This window comes from Moschus berezovskii, chromosome 7 (genome assembly GCF_049115385.1).
Source record: "Moschus berezovskii isolate FMDL1 chromosome 7, NW_MosBer_1.0, whole genome shotgun sequence".
Classification (NCBI taxonomy): Eukaryota; Metazoa; Chordata; class Mammalia; order Artiodactyla; family Moschidae; genus Moschus; species Moschus berezovskii.
In genome coordinates, this window is record NC_142466.1 from 111,070,732 (window position 1) to 111,092,327 (window position 21,596).

A 21,596-nucleotide genomic window follows, 5' to 3' on the forward strand; every position below is an offset into this window, starting at 1 on the left:
CTTAATACAACAAGATTTATTTATTTTTTATAACGTTTGACACAGGTGGGACCAGGCAGCTGTCCTCCATACGGTGACACAGTGATTCAGATTACTTTCACTTCACGACTCATCATTTTAGCACATGGTTTCCATGATCCCTGAGACAAGGGAAGAAAAAGTTAGCAAACAAGCAGCTCTATGCTTTGGTCCTGAAATAATATGTAATGATTGTTTTCAGCTCATTTATGTGTGTCAATCCCAGGAGCCAACCTGACTGCTAGGGAGGCTAAGAAATAACCAACCTGTGGTTACTTGGTGAGTAAAAACTCTGCTACAAATACTAACAGTAGCTTCTTCCATACCAGCTAGTGACCGTGTGAATTATCAGCGAGCAATAATATTTTGAAAGACATCTTTTTTCTCTTGAGTAGTAGGGCTGAACAGTGGGTTTAAAATATTCAGTAAATCATGTTGTAAACAAATGTGATGTCGCCCAGACTTTGTTGTTCCATTTATAGAGCATAGGCTGAGTAGATGTAGCACAATTCTCAAGGGTCCTAGGATTTCTAGAATGGTCAGTGAACACTGGCTTCACCTTCAAGTCACCAGCTGCATTAGCTCCTAATAAGAGAACCCGTCCTTTGAAGATTTGAAGCCAGGCACTGGCCTCTCTCTAGCTGTGAAAGTCCTAGGTGGCATCTTCTTCCAACAAAAGGCTGTTTTGTACACTGAATATCTGTTGTTTAGTGTAGCCACCTTCACTCATTATCTTAGCCGTATCTTGTACATAATCGGCTACAGCTTCTACATGAACAATTCATATATCATGGAGATGGCTTCCCTCCTTAAACCACGTGAACCAATCTCCACTAGCTTCAAAGTTTTCTTCTGCAGCTTCCTCACCTCTGTCATCCTTCACAGAATTAGAGTTAAGGCCTTGCTCTGGATTAGGTTTTGGTTTAAGGGAATGTGGCTGATCTATCCAGACCACTCCAACGTTCTCCAGGGAATTCTCTGGTGGTTTAGTGGTTTGGACTCTGCACGTCCACTGCAGGGGGGACCTGGGTTCTATCCCTGGTCGGGGAACCCCGAAAGCCACATAGTCAATTAAAAGCAGCAGCTGCTGCTGCTGCTGCTAAGTCACTTCAGTCGTGTCCGACTCTGTGTGGCCCCATAGACGGAAGCCCACCAGCCTCCCCCGTCCCTGGGATTCTCCAGGCAAGAACACTGGAGTGGGTTGCCATCAGCATTCTCCAATTAGCAGTAAGGCTGCTTTGTTTTCTTATCAATTCATGTGTTCATTGGAATAGCACTTTTCATTTTCTTTAAGAACTATTTCTTTGCATTCACAACTTGATAACTGGCACAAGAGGCCTACCTTTCGGCCTATCTTGGCTTTCAACATGTCTTCCTCACTAATCTTAATCATTCCTAGGTTTTGACTTAAAATGATAGACATGCAACTCCCCCTTTCACGTGAATACCTAAGAGGCCACTGTAGGGTTATTTACCTCCCTAATTTCAATATTGTGTCTTTGGGACTAGAAAAGTCCAAGGAAAGGGACAGAAATAGGGAACACCTCTTCAGTGGAACCATCAAGACACACATTTATCAATTTTGCTATCTTATATGGGCCTGGTTCTTAACACCCCAAAGCAACAGTAACATCAAAGATGATCACCGTAACAAATATAATAAGTTTGAAATACTACGAGAATTAGCAAAGCGTGACATGGAGACATGAAGTGAGCAAATGCTATTGGAACAATGGTGCCGATGGACTTGGCTGACATGGAGTTGCCACAAACCTTCAACTGTGGGAGAATAAAAGGCACTACCTCTGAAGCTCAAAAAGGGGAAGCCCAATAAAAAAAGGTATCCTGTGGGCAGATCTTTAGGAGCAGGAGAAGCACATTGCTTACTGAAAGATTTGGTCAGTAATTCAGGGAGAAAATGCTGCCTAATCATGTTAACATCTATCTTCTTTGGCTTTTAAGAAATTTCAAATTACACTGACTGGCTCCCGGGTCAAGTGAATTCAAGGCTATGTCTGTGGAGATGGGGATGAATGGGTTTGGAGAGCTGGGGAAGACAATTCCATTTTGTTTTTTCTTTTGAAAATAACTTACAAAGGGTAGAGTGGCAGCATTTTAGAACAGATGACAGCTGTTGAAGATAAGAATAGGAGAGAAACTAGGCTGGTGGTTCTGAGATCACAATTGGGTTGTCTGCTATGTCTTACAGGGTTTTTAAAATGATGAAGACGGGACAGTTGAGATTTCCAGTTAAAAGCCAGGTCACCTTCCATTGCCTTTCCCTCCGCTCCCCTTCCCAACCAGATGCCAGTTCTCCCGTTTCAGGCCCCACCCCACCTTGTTCCCTTTGTCCTGTCCGCACACTTGCCTCTTTACCCATGGTGCAGAGACAGGTCCCTGACACCTTGGGTGACTGGCAGCCTTAGGACGGACATGCAAAGCCTCTCTGCTGGTTTTGACCCAGTTTCCTGACAGATAGCATGACTTGTCTAACTCTCTGCACACTGCTGACAGGGATGGTGGTGTGTCTAGTCCCAAGCTCTCACATGCATATCTTGTAGTGGAGAACTCACTGAGAGATGTGACTCCAGGATCTGGAATCAGTGTAGTGGAGCCAGGAGCAATAGAATTTTCTGTGGGACTTGCTTGTGGAAATACTTTTTCAGAGAGCTCTAATGAGTGGCCAAGCCTAAGACTTGAACCCAAGTCTGTCTGATATCCAGCCCGAATTGCTGTATGATTTAGATCAGTGTGTTCAGGCCATGGCCATGTTTCAATCATTGTGTTTCTAAAATACAAAGTCAGGTACTCTACAACTGGCAGACCAGTCCCCAAAACAAGATCTAATTTTTGATCTTTGCCTTTTTACTTATCCCACGGCTCTGAGGTGCTCTCCTGTCTGCTGCCACACCTGAAAATTCAGCCAGGCTGAGAAGAAGTTCCTTCTTGCTTCACCAAAGTTGCCAGATAGTTGGCAGCTGGCCTTCAAACACCGGCCTGTAACTCTCACCCACATGACAGAGAGAATGGGGCAAGTGCTGAGTAAGGGTGGCTTTGGCTGGGGTTTGTGGTTCTTTGGATTTATCTGTAGCTGAAGCCCTGATGATTTCATTCATAGCCATTCATTCACCAGTTCAGATGCGTGTAACCCTACTGGAGGCCTGCTCTTGAGCACAGGCAGAAACAGCCCTGTGCCCCAAAGGTTGATTCCCTTTTTGGGAAAGGGGATCTTGAACAATGACCATAGTGTGTGCTAGGTGTGGCCATAGATTGAGCAAGAGTGACTATGAGAACAGGGGACTGGCCTGGGCTCAGGACAGGAAAGGGCTCCTAGAAGAAGGGCCCTTTCAGCTGAGGTCTGAGGATGTCAGTTAACCAGGCCCGGAGGTGGGGATGAGGTTTGAGGCATCTCTCCCTGAAGGAGAAGGATGGCAACCATTAAGAACTGAGACAGCACGGGTGTAGGAGGACCTGAGAGATGGGTCTGTGTTCTTGGAGCTCAGGGTTTTCAGAGATTATTAGTCACCTTTCACTGGATTTCACTGGATTTTGGACTTCCCGGGTGGTGCAGTGGTAAAGGATCTGCCTGCCGATGCAGGAGACACAAGACAAGACACAATCCCTCGGTTAGGAAGATCCCCTGGAGGAGAAAATGGCAACCCACTCCAGTATTCTTGCCTGGAAATCCTGTGGACAAAGGAGCCTGGCGGGTTACAGTCCATGGGGTTGCCAAGAGTTGGACATGACTAAGCACGCAAGCATTGGATTTCATTCATCTTTCTCCATTCTCCATGGAGCCCCATTCCCTCACGCCGGAGTGCCAGGCCTTGCTATGTGCTGTGGTTTTGGAGATGCAAAGAACTGCCCAGAAATTCCGTTCACTTTTACTGAGCACTTCCTGCTAAGCACCTCATCATTTCACTTAATTCTTAAAACCTCTCTATTTAGCAGATATTATTCTTTTATAAATGAGGGAATCGGAGCTCAGAGAGGGGAACTGGCCTGTGGAAGTTCACACGCCAGTGAGTGGTGAAGCCTAGTCAGGCAGTTCCCTTAAAGGGCCACATCTTTTGTACCTCCCTAGCAAAGCATTGGAGAAGGAAATGGCAACCCATCCAGTGTTCTTGCCTGGAGAACCCCAGGGACGGGGGAGCCTGGTGGGCTGCCATCTATGGGGTTGCACAGAGTTGGACACGACTGATGTGACTTAGCAGCAGCAGCAGCAGCAAAAATGATGTGTCAACATATAAGTTCAAGCTAGAACAACAGGCAGTGAGAACGCAGAGTGAAGGTAGCCCGGCAGAAAGGGCAGGAGGATGGCATCTGGCTTTGTGGAGAAGGCAGGCCTTGCTGGAGTGGCAGGAGTTAGTTAGACAGTGACCAGGCCGCACACCAGTCCAGGGCCCTTTCAATACCCCATCAGCAGGTCGGAAAGCGCCAGCATCCCATGGCTCTTGCTCTTGTGCCCCTACATGGTGCTTAAAGAAATCAGGCAGAGTAAACATCTTGGATCTTGTATGTCTTGCTCAGTGGTGCCCAGAACAATGCGTGCCACTCAGCACACACCTGATGTCTATCCATTGATGACTAAACCAACGAACTTCACTTTTAGTAGCCGTCCTGGATCCTCACCTGCCTGGTGAATGAGGGCAGCATGGCTGCTTTATTCCTGTCACTGCTCACGTCCCCAGGTACTCCTTTGCCTCTGGCAGAGCCCAAAGCCAACTAGGTCCCGCGATCTGAGAAAGTGAAGTCCCTCAGCTGTGTCTGACTCTCTACTACCCCATGGAGTATAGCCTACCAGGCTCCTCTGTCCATGGGATTTTCCAGGCAAGAATACTGGAGTGGGTTGCCATTTCCTTCTCTAGGGAATCTGAGAGGTGATCTGAGTGGGCCCGAGCAATTTGGCAGTATCTGTTGAAATTAAAATTGCATCTATATTCTGACTCAGCAAGTCCACTTGTAGATATGCAGGCTGTGGCATGTACACAGCATGGTGGCTATGACCATGTGAGGAAGGCTGTGAGGAAGAGTGGGAACCCCCTACCTGCCCACCACTGGAGAGGGGCAAGGGAAAAATTGCTTTAGTCCTACAAAACAGAGCTTCCCTGGTGGCTCAGCTGGTAGAGAATCTGCCTGCCACGCAGGAGACCACTTGCAGCACAGAAGACGCTGGTTCAATCCCTGGGTCTGGAAGATTCTCTGGAGAAAGAAATGGCAACCGACTCCAGTATTCTTGTCTGGAGAATTTCAGAGCCAGAGGACCTGGTGGGCTACAGTATATGGGGTCACAAAGACTCTGACTGAGTGACTGACACACACCTACAAAATACAGAAGTGTCTTCAGTTCAGTTCAGTTCAGTCACCCAGTCATGTCTGACTCTCCGCGACCCCATGAATCACAGCACGCCAGGCCTCCCTGTCCATCACCAACTCCCGGAGTTCACGCAAACTCATGTCCATCGAGTCGGTGATGCCATCCAGCCATCTCATTCTCTGTCGTCCCCTTCTCCTCCTGCTACGTACCCCCTTAAAAACAAACCAGACAGAGTGGAGTGTTCTGGAATGAGGTGAGTGCCAAGGAACTTAGCTGAAAGAAAAAGCAAGAATAGAACAGATTCCCTTTTGTATAAATGCGCAGTGTACCCCATCCGTCCATAAGCTGTCTGCAGAAACCTCAGGGAAGGAGGTACTTTTTACTGTAGACCCCCTGAAAACCCCAATGACGGAGGTGGGGGTGGGGGCCACTGTCATGTGTCCTGCAGTTATAAACATTTCACACAGATTATCTCGTTAAAACTTCACACAATCCCAAGAAACAGTATAATTTGCTTTTGTTTTTAACAGAAAACTAAGGCACAGAGAGGGAAAACTCTATACTCAAGATGATCTGCAAATCGGGAGACACTTGGCTGAGAGATCAGGGAGCCTGAGAGCCAAACCGATGCTCTTAATACAATGCACATGTAATTTTTCATTAAAACACAAGTCCCTGAAGAATTTCTGTTCCCAATACTGTTCATCCACCGGGTCCCTTGATTGTCAGACGCGGGCTGGACCTCAGAGGCAAGCCGCGGCTCTCAGGATCCGGGGACCGAGGCTCAGAGCTGCGCGGAAACTCATCCCGGCCCGGCATCTGGTCCCCCCACCCCACCTCCCCGAGAGCCCCAGAAGCCACGCACGTGGTCGGCGAGCGCGGAGGCGCTTCCCCGCGTCCCGGGAGGAGGCCGGCTGATGAAAGGCAGCTCCCAGCCCGGCTCCGACGCGAACCGGCTTCCCCCTGGGCCCGGAGGCGAGCCCGGGGGCGGCTCCTCCCGGTGGGGTGACCGCGCGGGGCCGGCCCGGCCCGGGGGCGGGCCTCGGGAGGGCGGCGCGGGCGGCAGGCGGGGCGCGGGCGGCGGCGCCGGAGGCTGCGGCGTGGTGGGGCGGCGGCGCCCCGGACCTTCCGCGTCCCCGGGGGGCGGCGGCGGCGGCGCGGCCGGGTGAGTGTGCGCGGGCCCGGGGCGCGCCCCTGTGCCTGCGCGGCGGGTCCAGATTTCAGCCGCGCGGCTCCCGCGCTGCCGCCTGGGCGCCCCGCTCCTGGCCTGGCGTGGGCGCCGAGGCCCGAGTTTGGGCCCCGCTTCCCCTGCTGTGCGTGGGAGCCGCTCTCCGGCGGCCCTTGGAGGGGGCGGGGGCGGGGGCGGGGGAGAGGGGCGGGGGGCTGATTTCGGGGGTGCAGGGGGGCCCGGGGGCAGCAGACCCTGGGTCAAGACTCAGCTGCCCCAGGCCAAGGCCGGAGGTGGCCGAACATCCCCTGCCCGAACGAGCTCGGTTCCCTTGTGGCTCCATCCCCCAGCCTGGCTCCTTGACCTTGGATGGTTCACTTTCGTTTCTGGGTCTTAATTTTCTCACGTGTAAAATGGAGAGCTTGGAGCCATTGTCTCTGAAGGCTTTTCCACCCCAAAACTTCTCTGACAGACCCTCCATCATGGCCCCTTGTTGGGACTTTCCAGTTTAACAAAACAAAACTTGACTTGTGAAAATTGTAGGATTCCCTCATCCCCAGCAGACACACACACACACACACACACAACTCAGGGAGGCGCATGAGGCTCTTCTGGGGATGCTGGGCACTCAGTATCTGCAGAAATGGAGATTTTTGCAGAGGCTTGCCACCCAACTCAGAAAGATGGATAATTGGAAGGTCTGGTTAAATGGAATCAGCGAGGGGAGTTAGGAAGCTGGGGAGTGGATGGCCAGTTAGTTTGAGGAACTTCAGGGCTGGGCTCACTCCCTGCCTGACTCCATCCTGATGTCTGACCTTACGCCCCTTGTCCCGTTAGGGCTAGTGCAGGGCTGGAGTGTGGTGGCAGCTCAGAACACAATAATGGGTAATGGGGTCAGCACCTGCCCTTGGCCAGTCTTGCCAACACCCCTCCTGCCCTCTGCCACCTCCCGTTTGGATGAGAGGCTACAGGGTGAGAGTGGAGGCCGCCTTGATTGGCCCCATCCTGCCCTCTGGTTTGTACCTCTCCCTACTTGGCAGTTCCTTCTCTCACTCCACCTTTGCCAAGCCAGGAGCCTCCCCCTGCTCTGAGAAGCCTCCAGAAGAAGTCTCCCCTCAAGCCAAGGTGCTCCCGGCTCCCTCTGACTGCCTTCTTTGATCTTTGTCTGTTTCTTGTTTCTCTTTCTTTGAGTTTGTCTTTTCTACCAGATGGTGGTACCCATCAGAGTGGGCCGAACAGGGACTTAACATTTTATTTCTGGCTTTATAGTCTAGAAAGCACAGGGCCTGGCACTAGAAGATTCTTAGGGCGTGTCTATGGAGTAAAAATAACGATTGGTATGTTCCGTTTTGCCCTGTGCTGCTCTCGAGTGATTTAAGTTTGAATTCTTTAAGCCTCACAACAACCTTGGTGTGCTGTTCCCATGTACACGTGAAGAAACTGAGGCCGTGCAAGTCGCTTGCTCCAGGTCATTCACGTGGGAAGTGGCAGGACTGCGCAGGTTGCTTTTCTCCATTACACTAAATAGCCTACAGGTGTGTGACTTCTGGTTGGGACTTTGTGGGAGGCTAATTGGGCCAACTGGAGTGATGGGGATTTCTTCCCAAAGACACTGTCTAATTGTGGGATTCTGCAGCTCATGAGCCTTCCACGCTGTCTGGAAGGTTGTCTGGGCAGCTCCAGCTTGTGGATGGTCCCTTCTGCCTGGAGGAGGGACAGAGGGCTCCTGGGCGCCACAAACGCTTCTGAGACTCCAGTAGAGCCTCTCTGGGAAACAGGTTCCTAGCTAGGGTGTCCCTGGGTTCCTGGTCTGGAGCATAGATCCAAGGATATTCTGTGTCCCATAGGCCTAGGACCCAATCAGATGGAGCAGAACCTCGTTTATCGCCAAGTGCAGGGTAGACATCCTTGGGCTGTTGTTTTCATGCCTCTTGGGGGTACCAGGGAAGAGGAAGGAAGTAAGGGGCGATATGATTGACTGATATGCAGCAGTGTTTGGGAGTGCCTACTGTGCACCAGGCTTGGGGGAGATGGTCCCTGCCCTCTCACTGCTTGGCAGCTCAGGTGCCAACTCGAATGTGTTGCTAGATCACACCTGGGAAATGCAGTCTCCTTCCACCCACTCGTTTTTAAGGCGGTTTAAGGAAGAGGCTCAGCCACAGCTAGACCTGGGTTCTGAGGTTCAGGGATGCGGGAATGATGGGCTTGGATTCTGGAGCTGGATGACCTGGTTCATCTCCTGTCCCCGCAGCTCCCAGCCACCCCACTTTGGGCGGGTCATGTCACATCTTTGACTCGCAGTTCTGTCCCCGGGGAGATGGGAAAAACCTGGGAGGAAATGGGCCTGATGGTGAGCAGGATACTGGATGCCACACTCGTATTTCTTTGTGTAGCCCCACAGCAGCTATGCTGGGCTGGCCTCCCTGCACACATTTTGCCGGTGAGGTCAGCAAGGCTCGGGGAGCTAAGTACCTTGACAGTGGATGTCCCAGAGCATGCGAGGGTCAAGTGAAGGTTTACATCTAGGTCCTTTGGTGCTGAAGTCCTTGCTCTTTTCTTTTTATAATGTTTTGCTGCTTTGTATAAACAAGGCTCCCTTTGATGAATAGACCTATCCTGTGCTTGGTCAGGAAGGGAAATCTCAGATGCCTGAGAGTGGGGTCTGGTCAGCTCGTGAGTTCCCTGTGGTTCCTGGATGTGTCTGAGCTGGAGAAGATCCAAGACCAGAGGGAAGTTCTCAGCTCAGGCCTTCGGGGGTTCTGGCTCCTCCTATTCGTTCCCTCTGAGAACGTTCCTTAGCCTGATCAATGAGACCACAGTCCGAGGAAAGACTCTGGGTGGCTCTCCTCGGCCTGGTGATGGCTTTGGCCTTGAGAGTCTGAGGAAACTGGCCAGCCCAGGACCAGGCCTGAAGTTTTTTCTCGTGATGTTGTTTTCTGAAGGCAGGCGAAGCTGAGCTGGCTGCTCCAGGATGAACCGCAGCTCCAAGAACGGGAAGTAGGAGTCCTGCTGGTGCTGCTATGGCGTGTGAACCGCAGATGGACCCCGGTGGGGCGGCTGGCCCCTTGCCCACCTCCTCCCCTGGCTGGAGCGCCCTGCCTGGTGGAAGCCCTCCTGGCTGGGGGCAAGGTAGGGTCATGACCCTTAATTCCTTCCTCCTCTTCCCCCCTGCCCCCGCCCCTAGCATGCTGAGCTGGACTCAGATAGTATGCTTGAGGAGAGGTGAGTGGAAGGGCACAGAAGTGCCTGAGATACAGGTGGGCCTGTGGGGATGTATTTCCAGGCATTTCTGTCATTGCTGCTTATTCTCTCTGTCACTGAGTTCCTTAGCTTGCCCTCTGCTAGGATGCTACAGCTTCTTAGCACCTCTCCTCCTGGCCTTTTCCACTGTCCCTTCATCACGTCTCAGAGAGGTTTTTAAAAATGCACAACCTTTCTGTTTTGGTTTCTGTTTCAGCGTTTCCCATTGGGCTAAGCATGAGGATCTATCATTCACCAGTTTGCAAGGCCTGCCTTAAAGGCTCCTGCTGCCCCTGCCATGCCGCCCTGCCCCAGGACCTTTGCACCTGCTGTCCCTTTTGTGTGTTATGCCCTTTCCCTGTCTCCTTTCTTCTGCTTTATTTCCTTTCATCCTTCAGAGCTCAGTTCAGATGTCCCTTCCATGGGGAATCCTCCCCTGATGGCCTGGCCTAAACCAGACCCTCTGATATATCCCTGCTTCTCCCTATGGCACTTGGCAGTTTAATTAAATTAATTCCCTGTGTAATAGCATGTTGAGTGTCCAGCTTCCTCAGTTGAATGTAAGCTGCATGAGGGCAGGGGCTCTGTATGGCTTTGTTCATCCCTGTGTCTATAGTACCTCGCACACAGCTTGGCCCATAGTAGATGTTTAGTAAGTATTTGGACGAATAAATTAATGAACGAATGAGTGGCTGGGCACAGGCAAATGGAGATGGCGTTTGCATTGTGGCTGGTTTCTTAGAAGATTTCAGACTTAAAAACAAGGGTTCCTTTTATGTCTGCTGTTATCAGGAAAGCAGTTCACACATACACGCATGCCAGTAGAATGAAATGGAATGGAATAATTTGCCTTCAGCTCTTTGAAGACATTGCTCCACTGGTTTTTGGCAAGCCAGTTCTTGCCCCTTTATAGGAAATAGCTTTCTGTATGTGCATACACACAGAAACACACGCACACACACACACGTGTACACACATGCGTTTCTTAGGAGCTTTTCAGATCCTTTTTCTTCGCATAAGTGTGAAAACAAGGATTTTTAAGTGGAGGACTTACAGTTTTCACTTTAAGAAACAGATGAGAGAGATTGTTGCCGAGAATCCAGGAATTCATGGTGTGAAAGGGAAGCAAAGTCACTGTGCAGCGTCTTTGCGGTGCTCGGGCAGACACTGTCCTCAGCGCGCAGAGAGCCAGGCTGGGGGAGCAGCCACAGGCTCCGAGCCCGAGGTCCAGATCCTTGCGGGTTCTCCACTCTGCGTTGTGCAGTGAAGGGCTGGTCTGCGGCTCCCGCAGCGCAGCTGCCTGCCTTTTCTGTGCTCCTCTTTCTCTTCACTTCTTCTCTTCCCTACTTTCATATCCCCTGGCACCACAAGCCAAGCCGGTTCTCCTTTCAGAGGCCCTGTGTCCTTTCCCATAGTCATCGTTTTCCACTTTCTAGGGCTCTTGTGGGAGACCCTGGTTCGATTCCTGGGTTGGGGAGATCCCCTGGAGAAGGGATAGGCTACGTACTCCAGTATTCTTGGGCTTCCCTGGTGGTTCAGACAGTAAAGAATCCACCTGCAATCCGGAAGACCTGAGTTTGATCCCTGGGTTGGGAAGATCCCCTGGAGGAGGGCATGGCAAGTGTTCTTGCCTGGAGAACCCCCCCGGACAGAGCAACCTGGTGGGCTACAGTCTGTGGAGTTGCAAAGTCAGACATGACTGAGGGACTAAGCGCAGGGCTCTTGGAGGATTAAATGGAATCAGGACAGTGATCCTGAGACTGTGCCTGCTGCATCGGAAGGGCTCAGTCCCTGGAAACTATTCATGTTTTATTTTATTGTTCTATTTTTATTTCAGCCTTTATCTTCTTTTTATCTGTTTTCCTTCATTTGCTTATTTTAAAATCTAATGTTATAATTTTGCCTTTTCATATTTTATTTTTATGAAATCCTTTCTGGAACAAGGTGTGGGAGGATAAAAACCAATACAACTAAACCAGTGTGGCTTCATGGTAACTTAGGTGCTCTGATAAGCTTTTAAATGGTGACAACCATAGCAGCCAGTTATTCAGCACCCATTTAACACTAAACGCTTTATTTTCATCATCTTAATTATTTGCAAAATCCTCTGCAGTGGATATCATCATCCTCTAAGGGGACGGCCAGGAATTAAGTTGCTTCTTCAAGGTTTTTCTGCTAGTGAGAGGCTCACTTACAATTTGAACCCCAAACCATCTAGCGTGTGCCTCCCCCACTTCATTCATACATGAAACATTTATCTAGTACCTGCTGTATACTTGGCACTGAATCCAGCTCAGGGGACTCAGTGATGTGTAAAACCCATGTGGGAGTATATTGTTCAGATGGAGACAGTGGAGTAGTTGAGTAACTGGGTACACATGTACTCATCTTAGTCAGCATAAAGGAGAAGCGCAGTGATGGGCAGGTTTACCGGACAGGTTTGACCTGGCAAGAGTTTAGAGCATCAAGGAAGACTCCCTGGGAAAGGGATTAGTGAACTGGAACGCAAATGATGCCTGGGATCTAAGGGAGTGATGCCAGGGGGATGTGTTCTAGGGAGAGAGCGGGAGGAGCATATGCAAAGGCCCTGGGGTGGGAGAGAGCACTGCATGTCCAAGGAACAAAGGAGGCTGGAGCGGCAAGACACAGAATGAGGCGGAGCCCTCAAGTTGAGTTTGGCAGGAGGCTGGTTCTTCTAAGGACTGGGGAGTATGGTGACGAGGCTGGTTTTCGTCAGAGCACTGGGAAGCTATTGAAGTTACTGGGTTTTTTTGAAGATTTATCCGTTTATGTATTTTTGGTTGAGCTTGGGTGTTCATTGCCGCGTGCGGGCTCTCTCTAGTTGAGGGAATGGGGCTACTCTCGGGTTGCGGTGTGCGGGCTTCTCATTGCACTGTCTTCTCTTGTTGCAGGGCATGGGCCCGAGGGCTCAAGGGCTCAGTAGTTGCAGCACACGGGCTTAGTTGCTCCACGGCATGTGGGATCTTCCCAGACCAGGGATCAAACCCAAGACCCCTGCATTGGCAGGCAGATGCTTACTCACTGGACCACCAGGGAAGGCCCCTATTGAATAATTTTACTCAGAGGATTCACATCATTTGATTTGCGCCCTGGCCGCTGTGTGAATGCACTGTGAGAGGAAGAGCAGTTGGAGAAGCCAGTTAGGAGACAGGGGTACAGGGAGAGGCGAAGGGAGCCTGGGCGACGGTTGTAGCGAAGATGCCGAGGGGTGCATGGAGCTGAGAGAGATTTTGTTGGGCCCAGTTGGCAGGGCCCAGGGATGGACTGGGTGAGGGGGTGGAGGAGTGATTGAGGGGGTGGGCAGGAATCCCCAGGAAGGTGGTGCTTTAAGACTCCAGTATTGCCCAGAGCCGGGCTGTGTGCCAGGAGATAACATGTTTAACCCCTTCAGTCTTGCTCCTCTTCTGAGTGACAGCTACAGAAAATGTGCTGAAATATTCAGTTTCCATCCTCGAGCGGCTAAACTCTAGGATCCTAGCATCTCAGGGCTTGGGCAGCCCCAGCTTTGCCCTGGCCGTTCCCCGGCGGCTCCCCGGCCTCATAGGTGAGAGAAGAGCTCGCTACTCAGAAGGGAAGTAGGTGTGGCTTCTTTCTGCTGCCATTCCTCCCTGGGCCTGAGGGGATTGCCTCACTCCGGCTCCTGGTCTGGCTTCAGTGCAGCCCTGCAGGGCAAGAGTGAGAGGTTGTGATAAGCCTGAGTTGGGGTGCTTTTTCCGCAATTTATGCTTTTAAAATGTCAAACGAGTGCTGATATACTGGGGAGGGCTTGCCAGTAAGTTAGTGGATTGGTTTTCTGTGGTTATTGTAACAATGCCCACTAACAGGGTCTTAGAAAATGCAGTGATCCTCTTACCGTTCTGCAGGTTAGGAGTCTGACACTGGCCTCACTGAGCTCAGATCATGAGGTCAGCAGGGCTGTGTTAGGAAGCTCCAGAAGAGACTCTGTTTCCTTTTCTTTCCCAGCGTCTAAAGGCTGCCCATATCTCTTGGCTCCTGAAGCCTTCTGCCACTTTAAAGCCAGAGGTGTTCCATCTCTTGGTACCTTTCTTCCGTAGTCACAGCCCTCCTGGCTCTTCTGCGGCCTCCCTCTTCCACTTTTAAGGATCCTTGTGATTGCAGTGGCCCTCTCCAGATTATCTGGGCTTTCCTGGTGTTGGGGTCCTTTGTGGACCGGGGACCTGGTGGTCTGGAGACGACGATAAGAGTGAAAGACAGAAAGAGGCTGGTATTCCCTAGTTTACGCAGAAAACCAATAAAGTCCTTGGCACAGGACTTGCGTCTCCCAGGAAGGCACTGGGCACCCTCTCGAGGAGCAGTGAAGGCACACGGCGCCTTCTCGAGAGAGTCTTAGAAGCCTGGGCAGGAGAGTGGGCAAGATGGGTCTCTACGCCCTAAGGAATCAGCCGAGGGGAGAGAGAGAGAGAGAAAGAAGGAAAGAAAGAAAGAAAAGACACGGGGACCCAAGCTCTGATGGAGCAAATGTGCTTTAATGATTTCTCTGTGAGTATGTAAAGGCTGTGGTACAAGAAATTTCTTTCAATAATGATAAAGATCAGAAAATCAAACATACAGTAACCGTTACCAAGGGAACCAGGGGTTAATAATGGTCACAAGGTCAGGAGACAATCCATGTCTCAAGGAAAAGGGGGAAGAGACTAAGCAGTTTTGTCGTAAAGAGAACGTTTACTAGAGGAGATCCAAGCCTGTCTCTCACAATGACCCCAGTTCCTGGGAGAAGCTCGCTTACTCCACTTGAAAAGAAACAAAGGACTTGTGAGAAACAGCACGTGGGAACCTCCTGTTAAACATTCCCTGACACCCTGGTGCCTCAGAAGGTAAAGAATCTGCCTGCAATGCAGGAGCCTGGGGATTGATCCCTGGGTCCAGATGATTCCCCTGGAGATGGGAATGGCTACCCAGTCCAGTATTCTTGCCTGGAGAATCCCACGGACAGAGGAGCCTGGTAGGCTACAGCCCTTGGGGTCGCAAAAAGTTGGACGTGAATGAGCAACTAACACTTTCTACTTCACCCAGATAACCTAGGGATCTCCCTGTTTCGGGCCAGCTGATTAGACCCTTACTTTTACCTGCAGCCTTCGTTGGAAGGTTTGAGGATGGCAAGTCCTTCCTTGCCATGCGAATGTTCTCAAGGCTGGAGGAGGTGATGCCATCAGGGTCTGGGCTCACCCCAAGTCCTTATCGCTTGTCCAGATGAAGCGTCTGTCTGCTTTCAGAGCTCCGCAACGGCCAGGTCCTCACGGTGCTCCGGATCGACAATACCTGTGCGCCCATCTCATTCGACCTGGGGGCCGCCGAAGAGCAGCTGCAGACCTGGGGTATTCAGGTGAGTGCCGACTGTATTGCATCCTTATTTTTCTCCCACCCACACATCAGTCTCCCATCTGTCTGTCTTATCTATTCTATCATCTCATTATTTACAACATTTTTTTTTCCACTGTTTCATTCATTGTTTTTTAAAAGTTCTATTTTTATTTTTTTAATCTTATTTTGGGGTACAGTCAATTAACAATGTTGTGATAGTTTCAGGTGAACAGTGAAGGGCCTCAGCCACGCACAAACGTGTATCTGTCCACCCCGACCCCCAAGTCCCCCGCCCTGACTCCCCTCCCATCCAGGCTGTCGCATATTATTGAGCAGAGTTCCATGTGTGATAAAGTAGGTCGTTGTTGGCCATCCATTTTGAACATAGCAGTGATTCACAACATTTTTTTTTAAGCACCTACCCCGTGCTTGATATGCCAATTAATTCGCTTAATAGATGTGTGTTTTGGGGTGTCTGCCCTGTGCTGGGCACTTAGCTGCTCAATGATTACTGCAGAGGTGACTAGGTCCTCGTGCCTGGGGTCACACACTGGGATTTTTGTACCAATGAGAAGACACAGTGCTCGAGGGACACTTGCCCTGGCTCTGGCACATAGTAAATGTTCAATAAACTGTGGCTCTTAAGTTCCCACAGGTGTGATTCCCGCTCTTCTCATATCCTTTAGAGTGGTGAGGTCTTGATCATCACTGCCCGGGATGGATTATTTATGGATACGGAAGTGACAATGCTAATTGTACCCTGAAGACTTGAGAATTGACTCCTTTAACACAGAATTGTATTATGGTTTAAAGCATTTTAGCACCATTAGAGGGAAATGTTCCAGGTTGATAGTACTCACCCCACATCAGCATGACAGCTGGTTTCCCTTCCCACGCTTCCTTTCAGCCTTTGTACAAAGGGGCATTTTCCTTCAACGTAGTCCTCAAATGGGGTTTTCTTCACTGGTGAACAGTTTGCATATTGTTCTACCGTGCTCCTAAATATCGTCTCTAATGATTAAAGTCTGTGTCCTTAAGCAGTCTTCTCGTAAGACCTTTATGGTCTAGGGCGTTTTGCTTGGGCAGGAAGATGTGAGTTTTCAGCATCTTGGCCTGTATTAATAGTTGTTGATGTAGTTTGATGCTAACACTTGTGTATCTAGTGTTCACTCTGGAAGTGGCCCTGAGCTTGTATAAACAGGTAGTTAGATATACGTATCCATCTGAGTAAGAGAACAGATAGTTAGATATACATATCCATCTGAGTAAGAGAACAGATAGTTAGATATACGTATCCATCTGAGTAAGAGAACGACTCTGTGCGTAGTCTGTGCTGAGTTTAGTCGTTCAGTCGTGTCTGATTCTTTGCAACCCCGTGGACTGTAGCCCACTGGGCTACTCTGTCCATGGGGAGTTTCCAGGCAAGATACTGGGTTGCGTTGCCATGACCTCTTCCAGGGGATCTTCCCAACCCAGAGATCAAACCCAGATCTTTGGCATTGCAGGCAGATTCTTTACCATCTGAGCAACTAGGGAAGCCCCAAGTAAGAGAACAGAAACTCCCAAGGATGTCCAGATAATATGTATATATATATGTTATATATATATTTACTGTATGATATATGGGCTTCTCTTGTGGCTCAGCTGGTAAAGAATCAGCCTGCAATATGGGAGACCTGGGTTTGATCCCTGGGTTGGGAAGGTCCCCTGGAGAAGGAAAAGGCTACCCACTGTGGTATTCTGGCCTGGAGGGTTCCATGGAGTCGCAAAGAGTCAGACATGACTGAGCGACTTTCACTCACTGTATAATATGTATATAGTGTTGTATGTATTATCTTGTTTAATATGCACACCACCTCTATGAAGTGTACATTTATTACCCTCATTTTCCAGAGGAGGAAAGTGAGGCTCAGAGAAGTGGGTTTACTTGCTCTGGGTCACGCGGCAGATGAGGGACAGGACCAAGGTTTGGAAACAGGGCTGGGGAACTCCAGGGCCTGCCCCTTACCCGTTAGGCTCTGCTGGGTCTGTTGTGAGGTGCTGAGCCTGGGGTTATGGGAATCCCTCTCCTGGATGTCCCCCTGGGTCTCGAGCGGTCCCGTCTCCCCAGTAGGGCCCGTCCTTCTCTGACCCTGTGATGCCATTCGGGGCTCCGTGCGCCTTGCTCTGCCTTGTAGGGCAGCCCAGGATGCACTCACCCCCTTCCACATGATAGTCACGTGAACTGGACACTGTGCTTGCTGGTGGGAAGAAGTGGGGCGTGGTTCTCTGTGGCCAATGGGTCTCTTTCCCTTGGGTGGCCAAACAGGTCCCAGCTGACCAGTACAGGAGCCTGGCTGAGAGCGCCCTCTTAGAGCCCCAAGTGAGGAGATACATCATCTACAACTCGAGGCCCATGCGGCTGGCCTTCGCTGTGGTAAGGAGGGCGGGGTCCCCTGAGACACCGCTGAATTCAGGGCCATGCCCTGCAGCCTGTGGGTGCTGGTCACGGCTTTAGGGGCTGGTGGCCAGGCTGCCTGGGAGAGAGCAGTACCCATGGCCCTGGGTTTGGTGTAGGAGGAGGTTTCTGGGGGACAGTTGTTACCAGCTCCTCATGTAAGGGGTGGAAGGCAGGTTTACTAAGGGCAGAGGCTGGGGGACTGGGAATCCACAGACCCACACCTGAAGCCCGAGTCTTATTATCTGGTCTTGTCAAGACCTTTCTGCTCTCTGGAACTTGGTTATTTTATTGACCTTTATAAGAGCCACATGAGGGAGGTATTATTATCCCCATTTTATGGATAAGGAAACTGAGGCTTAGAGAGGCGCTCTAACATGTCAAGTCCACTGAGCATTTAAAGGATCAACATGGGCTTCTGACTCCCGAGATTCATCTCACTCCCGAGCCCTGCCTGATTTAAAATCAGAGTAAGCAGGAATTTGGAATACCTGTTCTAACCCCTTGCCTCTCCATCTGCTTATGAACAAGGAACAAGGGCTCGTTCTCACGGGCTCGCACACCCTCACTGGTCTCTGCCTGCACTGTGAGCTCTCTGAATCTGCGGAGGGTGTTGGGAGTGGCCAGAGGCTGTCCCGGGAGTGGAGCTGCGTCACCCGGGGCAGGTGTCCCTGACTGCGCCCTTTCTCTGGCTCTCACAGGTGTTCTACGTGGTCGTGTGGGCCAATATCTACTCCACCAGCCAGCTGTTCGCCCTGGGGAACCACTGGGCAGGTGTGCTGCTCGTGACCCTGGCTGCCATCAGCCTCACCCTGATGCTCGTGCTCATCTTTGAGAGACACCAAAGGAAGGTGAGCCCTCCGGGGACCCCAGCCATGCTCCCTCTAGAGAGGCTGTACCGGCTGGAGAACCCCAAGTCAGACTTTTCTTGCACCTGCTTCAGAGAATTTCCCCAGTGGTGAAACACTGCCCTGGCCCATGTGCCCAGTGATTCAAAGAAGTCCAGTCACACGTGTGATCAGGTCCTCTCTGCTTTTCCCTCGGATCCCTGTGTGTTGTTTTTTGGAAGCGGGCTGTGTTTTGAGAGAGTCTGGGAGTGGCAAGGATGGCCCTTTGAGGCGTCTGAACCCTGCCCCGCACCTCGCCTTTCTGTGCGCTTGCAACAGCCCTGCGCGTGGGTGGACTCCCGCCTGGCCCTCGGTTGACACTTGCATCTCATTTAATCCCAGCAGCGCCCTTTGAGGCCAACAGTGGGTGATCAGGGAGTTTAGGTAACTTGTGCCAATCCCAGTCTGACTGGCAGAGTTGGGGGTTCAAAGCTTGAACCCTCTGATTCCCGACTCCATTCACAAAGGAGATTGATGCCTCCTGGCTTAATGTGTGGTTTGTTGACTGTCTTCTGCTTCTTCAATATCAGTCTTTCGTTACTGTTGAGCACTTCATGTGCGGTAGATTATCTATTAAAAGCTTTATATACCTTAAGTCATAGAACCCCCCAGTAAATCTCTGGGTAGAGTCTTTTACTTGAGACTCCGAAAGGCCCAAGGAGTAGTCCAAGGTCATGCTGCTAATAAATGGCAGAGCTGGAATTCAAAGCCAGGAGCTCAGGTTCCAAGCCATGTTCTGGACCAATACCCAAGTGCACTGGTGTTCTGTGGCTGAGACAGATAACCATAAAATGTCGTGGCTTAAAACAATGTTTTGTTTACAGTTCTGTAGTTGAAAGTTTTGACAGGGCAGGGCTGTCTCTTCTGTAGAACCTCTAGTGGGGAATCTGTTTCCTTGTCTTTTCTAGCTCTGGAGGCCTCCTGCATTTCTTGGCTCATGGCCCCTTCCTCCACCTTCAGAGCCAGCAGTGGTGGATTGAGTCCTTCTCACATTCTTGACTCTGAATGTTCTCCCTTCCTTTTCCACTTTTAAGGCCCCTTATGATGACTTTAGGTCACCCCTGGAGGCTCGGATGGTAAAGAATTTGCCTGCAGGGCAGGAGACTCAGGTTTGATCCCTGGGTCTTTGGGCTGTCTAGGTAATCTGGGCCAGTCTTCCTATTTTAAGGCTAACTCATTAGCATCATTAATTCCGTCTACCACCTTAGTTCCTCTGTGTCATATAGCATAAATTCACAGATTCTGTGCGGTAGGATTTAACCAGCCTTGGGAGGTCATTATTCTGCCTACCACACCTCCACCGTCATTCTTTCTTCTTCTTTTTTATAAAGTATTTATTTGTTCCTTTTTGGCTGTGCTGGGTCTTCAGTGCTCCACGTGACTTTCTCCAGCTGCAGCGAGCGGGGCTGCTCTCTAGTCGCAGGGACAGGTTCTCACTGTGGCAGCTTCCCTTGTTGCAGCGCACGGGCTCTAGAGGGTGGGCTCAGCAGTTGTGGTGCCTGCGTTTAGTTGCCTTGCAGCGTGTGGGATCTTCCCGGAGCAGAGATCGAACCCATGTCCCCTGCATTGGCAGGTGGGTTCTGAACCCCTGGATCACCAAGGAAGCCCCTCCACTGTTCTAGCTACTTGAGGAAGCTCCCCAGCACCTGGCATAGAGGTGAACTGAGACCTTTAGTAAATACTCTACTCTTGCCTGACTCAGGAGGAGAGGGCGGGATGGGAGGAAATGTGCTCAGGGTTTGGGGTATGAATTCCATTTAGCGCCTGTGCTCACAGGGAAGAATAGGAACTTTATGGCTCAATCATTCTGAAAGGATCTTTGTTGAGCTTCGAGATGAGGCTGACAAAATAATGCTGCCCTTGGGCTCCGTTAATGCTTTCATGGTCTTGTCTTTGGCCTATAAAAAATAAATTGAACTGGCTGCTTTTGCAACAAGAACCTTCTCTTGGGGAGGGGGAAAATGCTAAGCGTTCTGCTTTATCAGGAGCAAGAAAAATATCTGGCACCTGGCAGGTGCTTCAGGGAGGCAGTTCAGGGAGGGCCTGCTGTGGGTTTCTGCCTCCTTCCTCCATTTCTTCCCTACTCAGCTGGTATTCATGAAGGCTCAGCAAGTGCTAGGGGATGTGCTGGGCATAGGGCAGAGAGATGAACAAAACTGTGTTTTTACTTGTAGGTGCAGCATGGAGGCCCCAGATGCATAATGGCCCTTCTGTCATCACTGTGTTTTGATCCTCCAGGATCCTTTACTTTCTAACATGACCATCATTTAATGCGCACTTATTATGTGTTCTGTATTTGGGGCCTGATATCTATGCCCAACAACCTGACAAGAAGGCAGGATACCCCTACCATTTGCTAGCCCTACAACTTGGGGTGACTTATTGCTTATCCTCTCGGGGCTTTAGTTTTCTCATCTGTAAAATGGGATAATAATTGTAGCTCCTCATAGGATTGCCGGGAGAACTAAATGATGTAATATATGCAGTGTGCTTATAATCCTACTTGTGTGGGTGTGAGCATTAGTTGATCAGTTGTGTCCAACTCTTTGTGAAACCATGAACTGTAGCCCACCAGGCTCCTCTGCCCATGGACTTCTCCAGGCAAGAATACTGGAATGAGTTGCCATTCCCTTCTCCAGGGGATCTTCCCAACCCAGGGATTGAACCTGGATCTCCCCCGTTGCAGGCAGATTCTTTACCATCTGAGCCACCAGGGGAGTGCATAATCCTACCTGGTGTTACACGTAATAATTTATTACATTAAGTGTTAACTCTTCACTGGTGGGGAAACCAAAGCTCAGAGAGGTTAAGTCACTGGTCTGTGGTCACACAGCCTTCCTTGCGTCTTCCTTTGAGCCTCAGCTCAAGGACTCCTTTCTTCTCTAACCCCTTGTCCCTCAGGGCCGTGCAGACCGCCCTCCCTGACCGTCATCACTCTTACTGTTTGTGTTCAGCCTACATCACACAACATCCTTGAGAGCCTCGGCATTTGTACACACTGCCTTGGTTTCCCCTGTTTGGGAGCGGCAGGAGCCCCTCCAGTCCCCTGCTCCTGCAGATACCTGTGGCGTACGCCTGTGTCCTGGGCACTGGGTGGAGTGCTTCACACACACAGTCTCAATTCAATCCCGCCACCTTTCTAAGGGTGGGGGACACTTAGCCTTATTCAGGACTGAAGAAAGCGAG

General features: G+C 50.6%; 2 protein-coding genes across 3 annotated transcripts in view; one reads left to right on the plus strand and one right to left on the minus strand.

Moving 5' to 3' along the window:
* LOC148777509 (uncharacterized) lies at positions 1-6,987 on the minus strand. The gene is made up of 3 exons (XM_088837790.1): positions 6,910-6,987; positions 6,201-6,758; positions 1-140 (listed from the first exon to the last, which is right to left on the minus strand). Exons 1-3 carry the CDS (start codon positions 6,985-6,987, stop codon positions 87-89), a joined length of 690 nt encoding a protein of 229 aa, XP_088693916.1. The 3' UTR covers positions 1-86.
* The window catches only part of TMEM268 (transmembrane protein 268), a 25,957-nt gene continuing 10,743 nt past the window's right edge, over positions 6,383-21,596 (plus strand). Inside the window, exons 1-6 of one of the 2 annotated variants that reach the window (XM_055427689.2) lie at positions 6,410-6,500; positions 7,898-8,038; positions 9,446-9,632; positions 14,999-15,108; positions 17,395-17,502; positions 18,225-18,374. In XM_055427689.2, the coding sequence (XP_055283664.2) occupies positions 9,524-9,632; positions 14,999-15,108; positions 17,395-17,502; positions 18,225-18,374 (477 nt within the window). In that variant the 5' untranslated portion in view covers positions 6,410-6,500; positions 7,898-8,038; positions 9,446-9,523. Of the gene's footprint in view, positions 6,501-7,897; positions 8,039-9,445; positions 9,633-14,998; positions 15,109-17,394; positions 17,503-18,224; positions 18,375-21,596 lie in introns of both variants that reach the window. The other variant, XM_055427688.2, reaches the window with a different exon arrangement.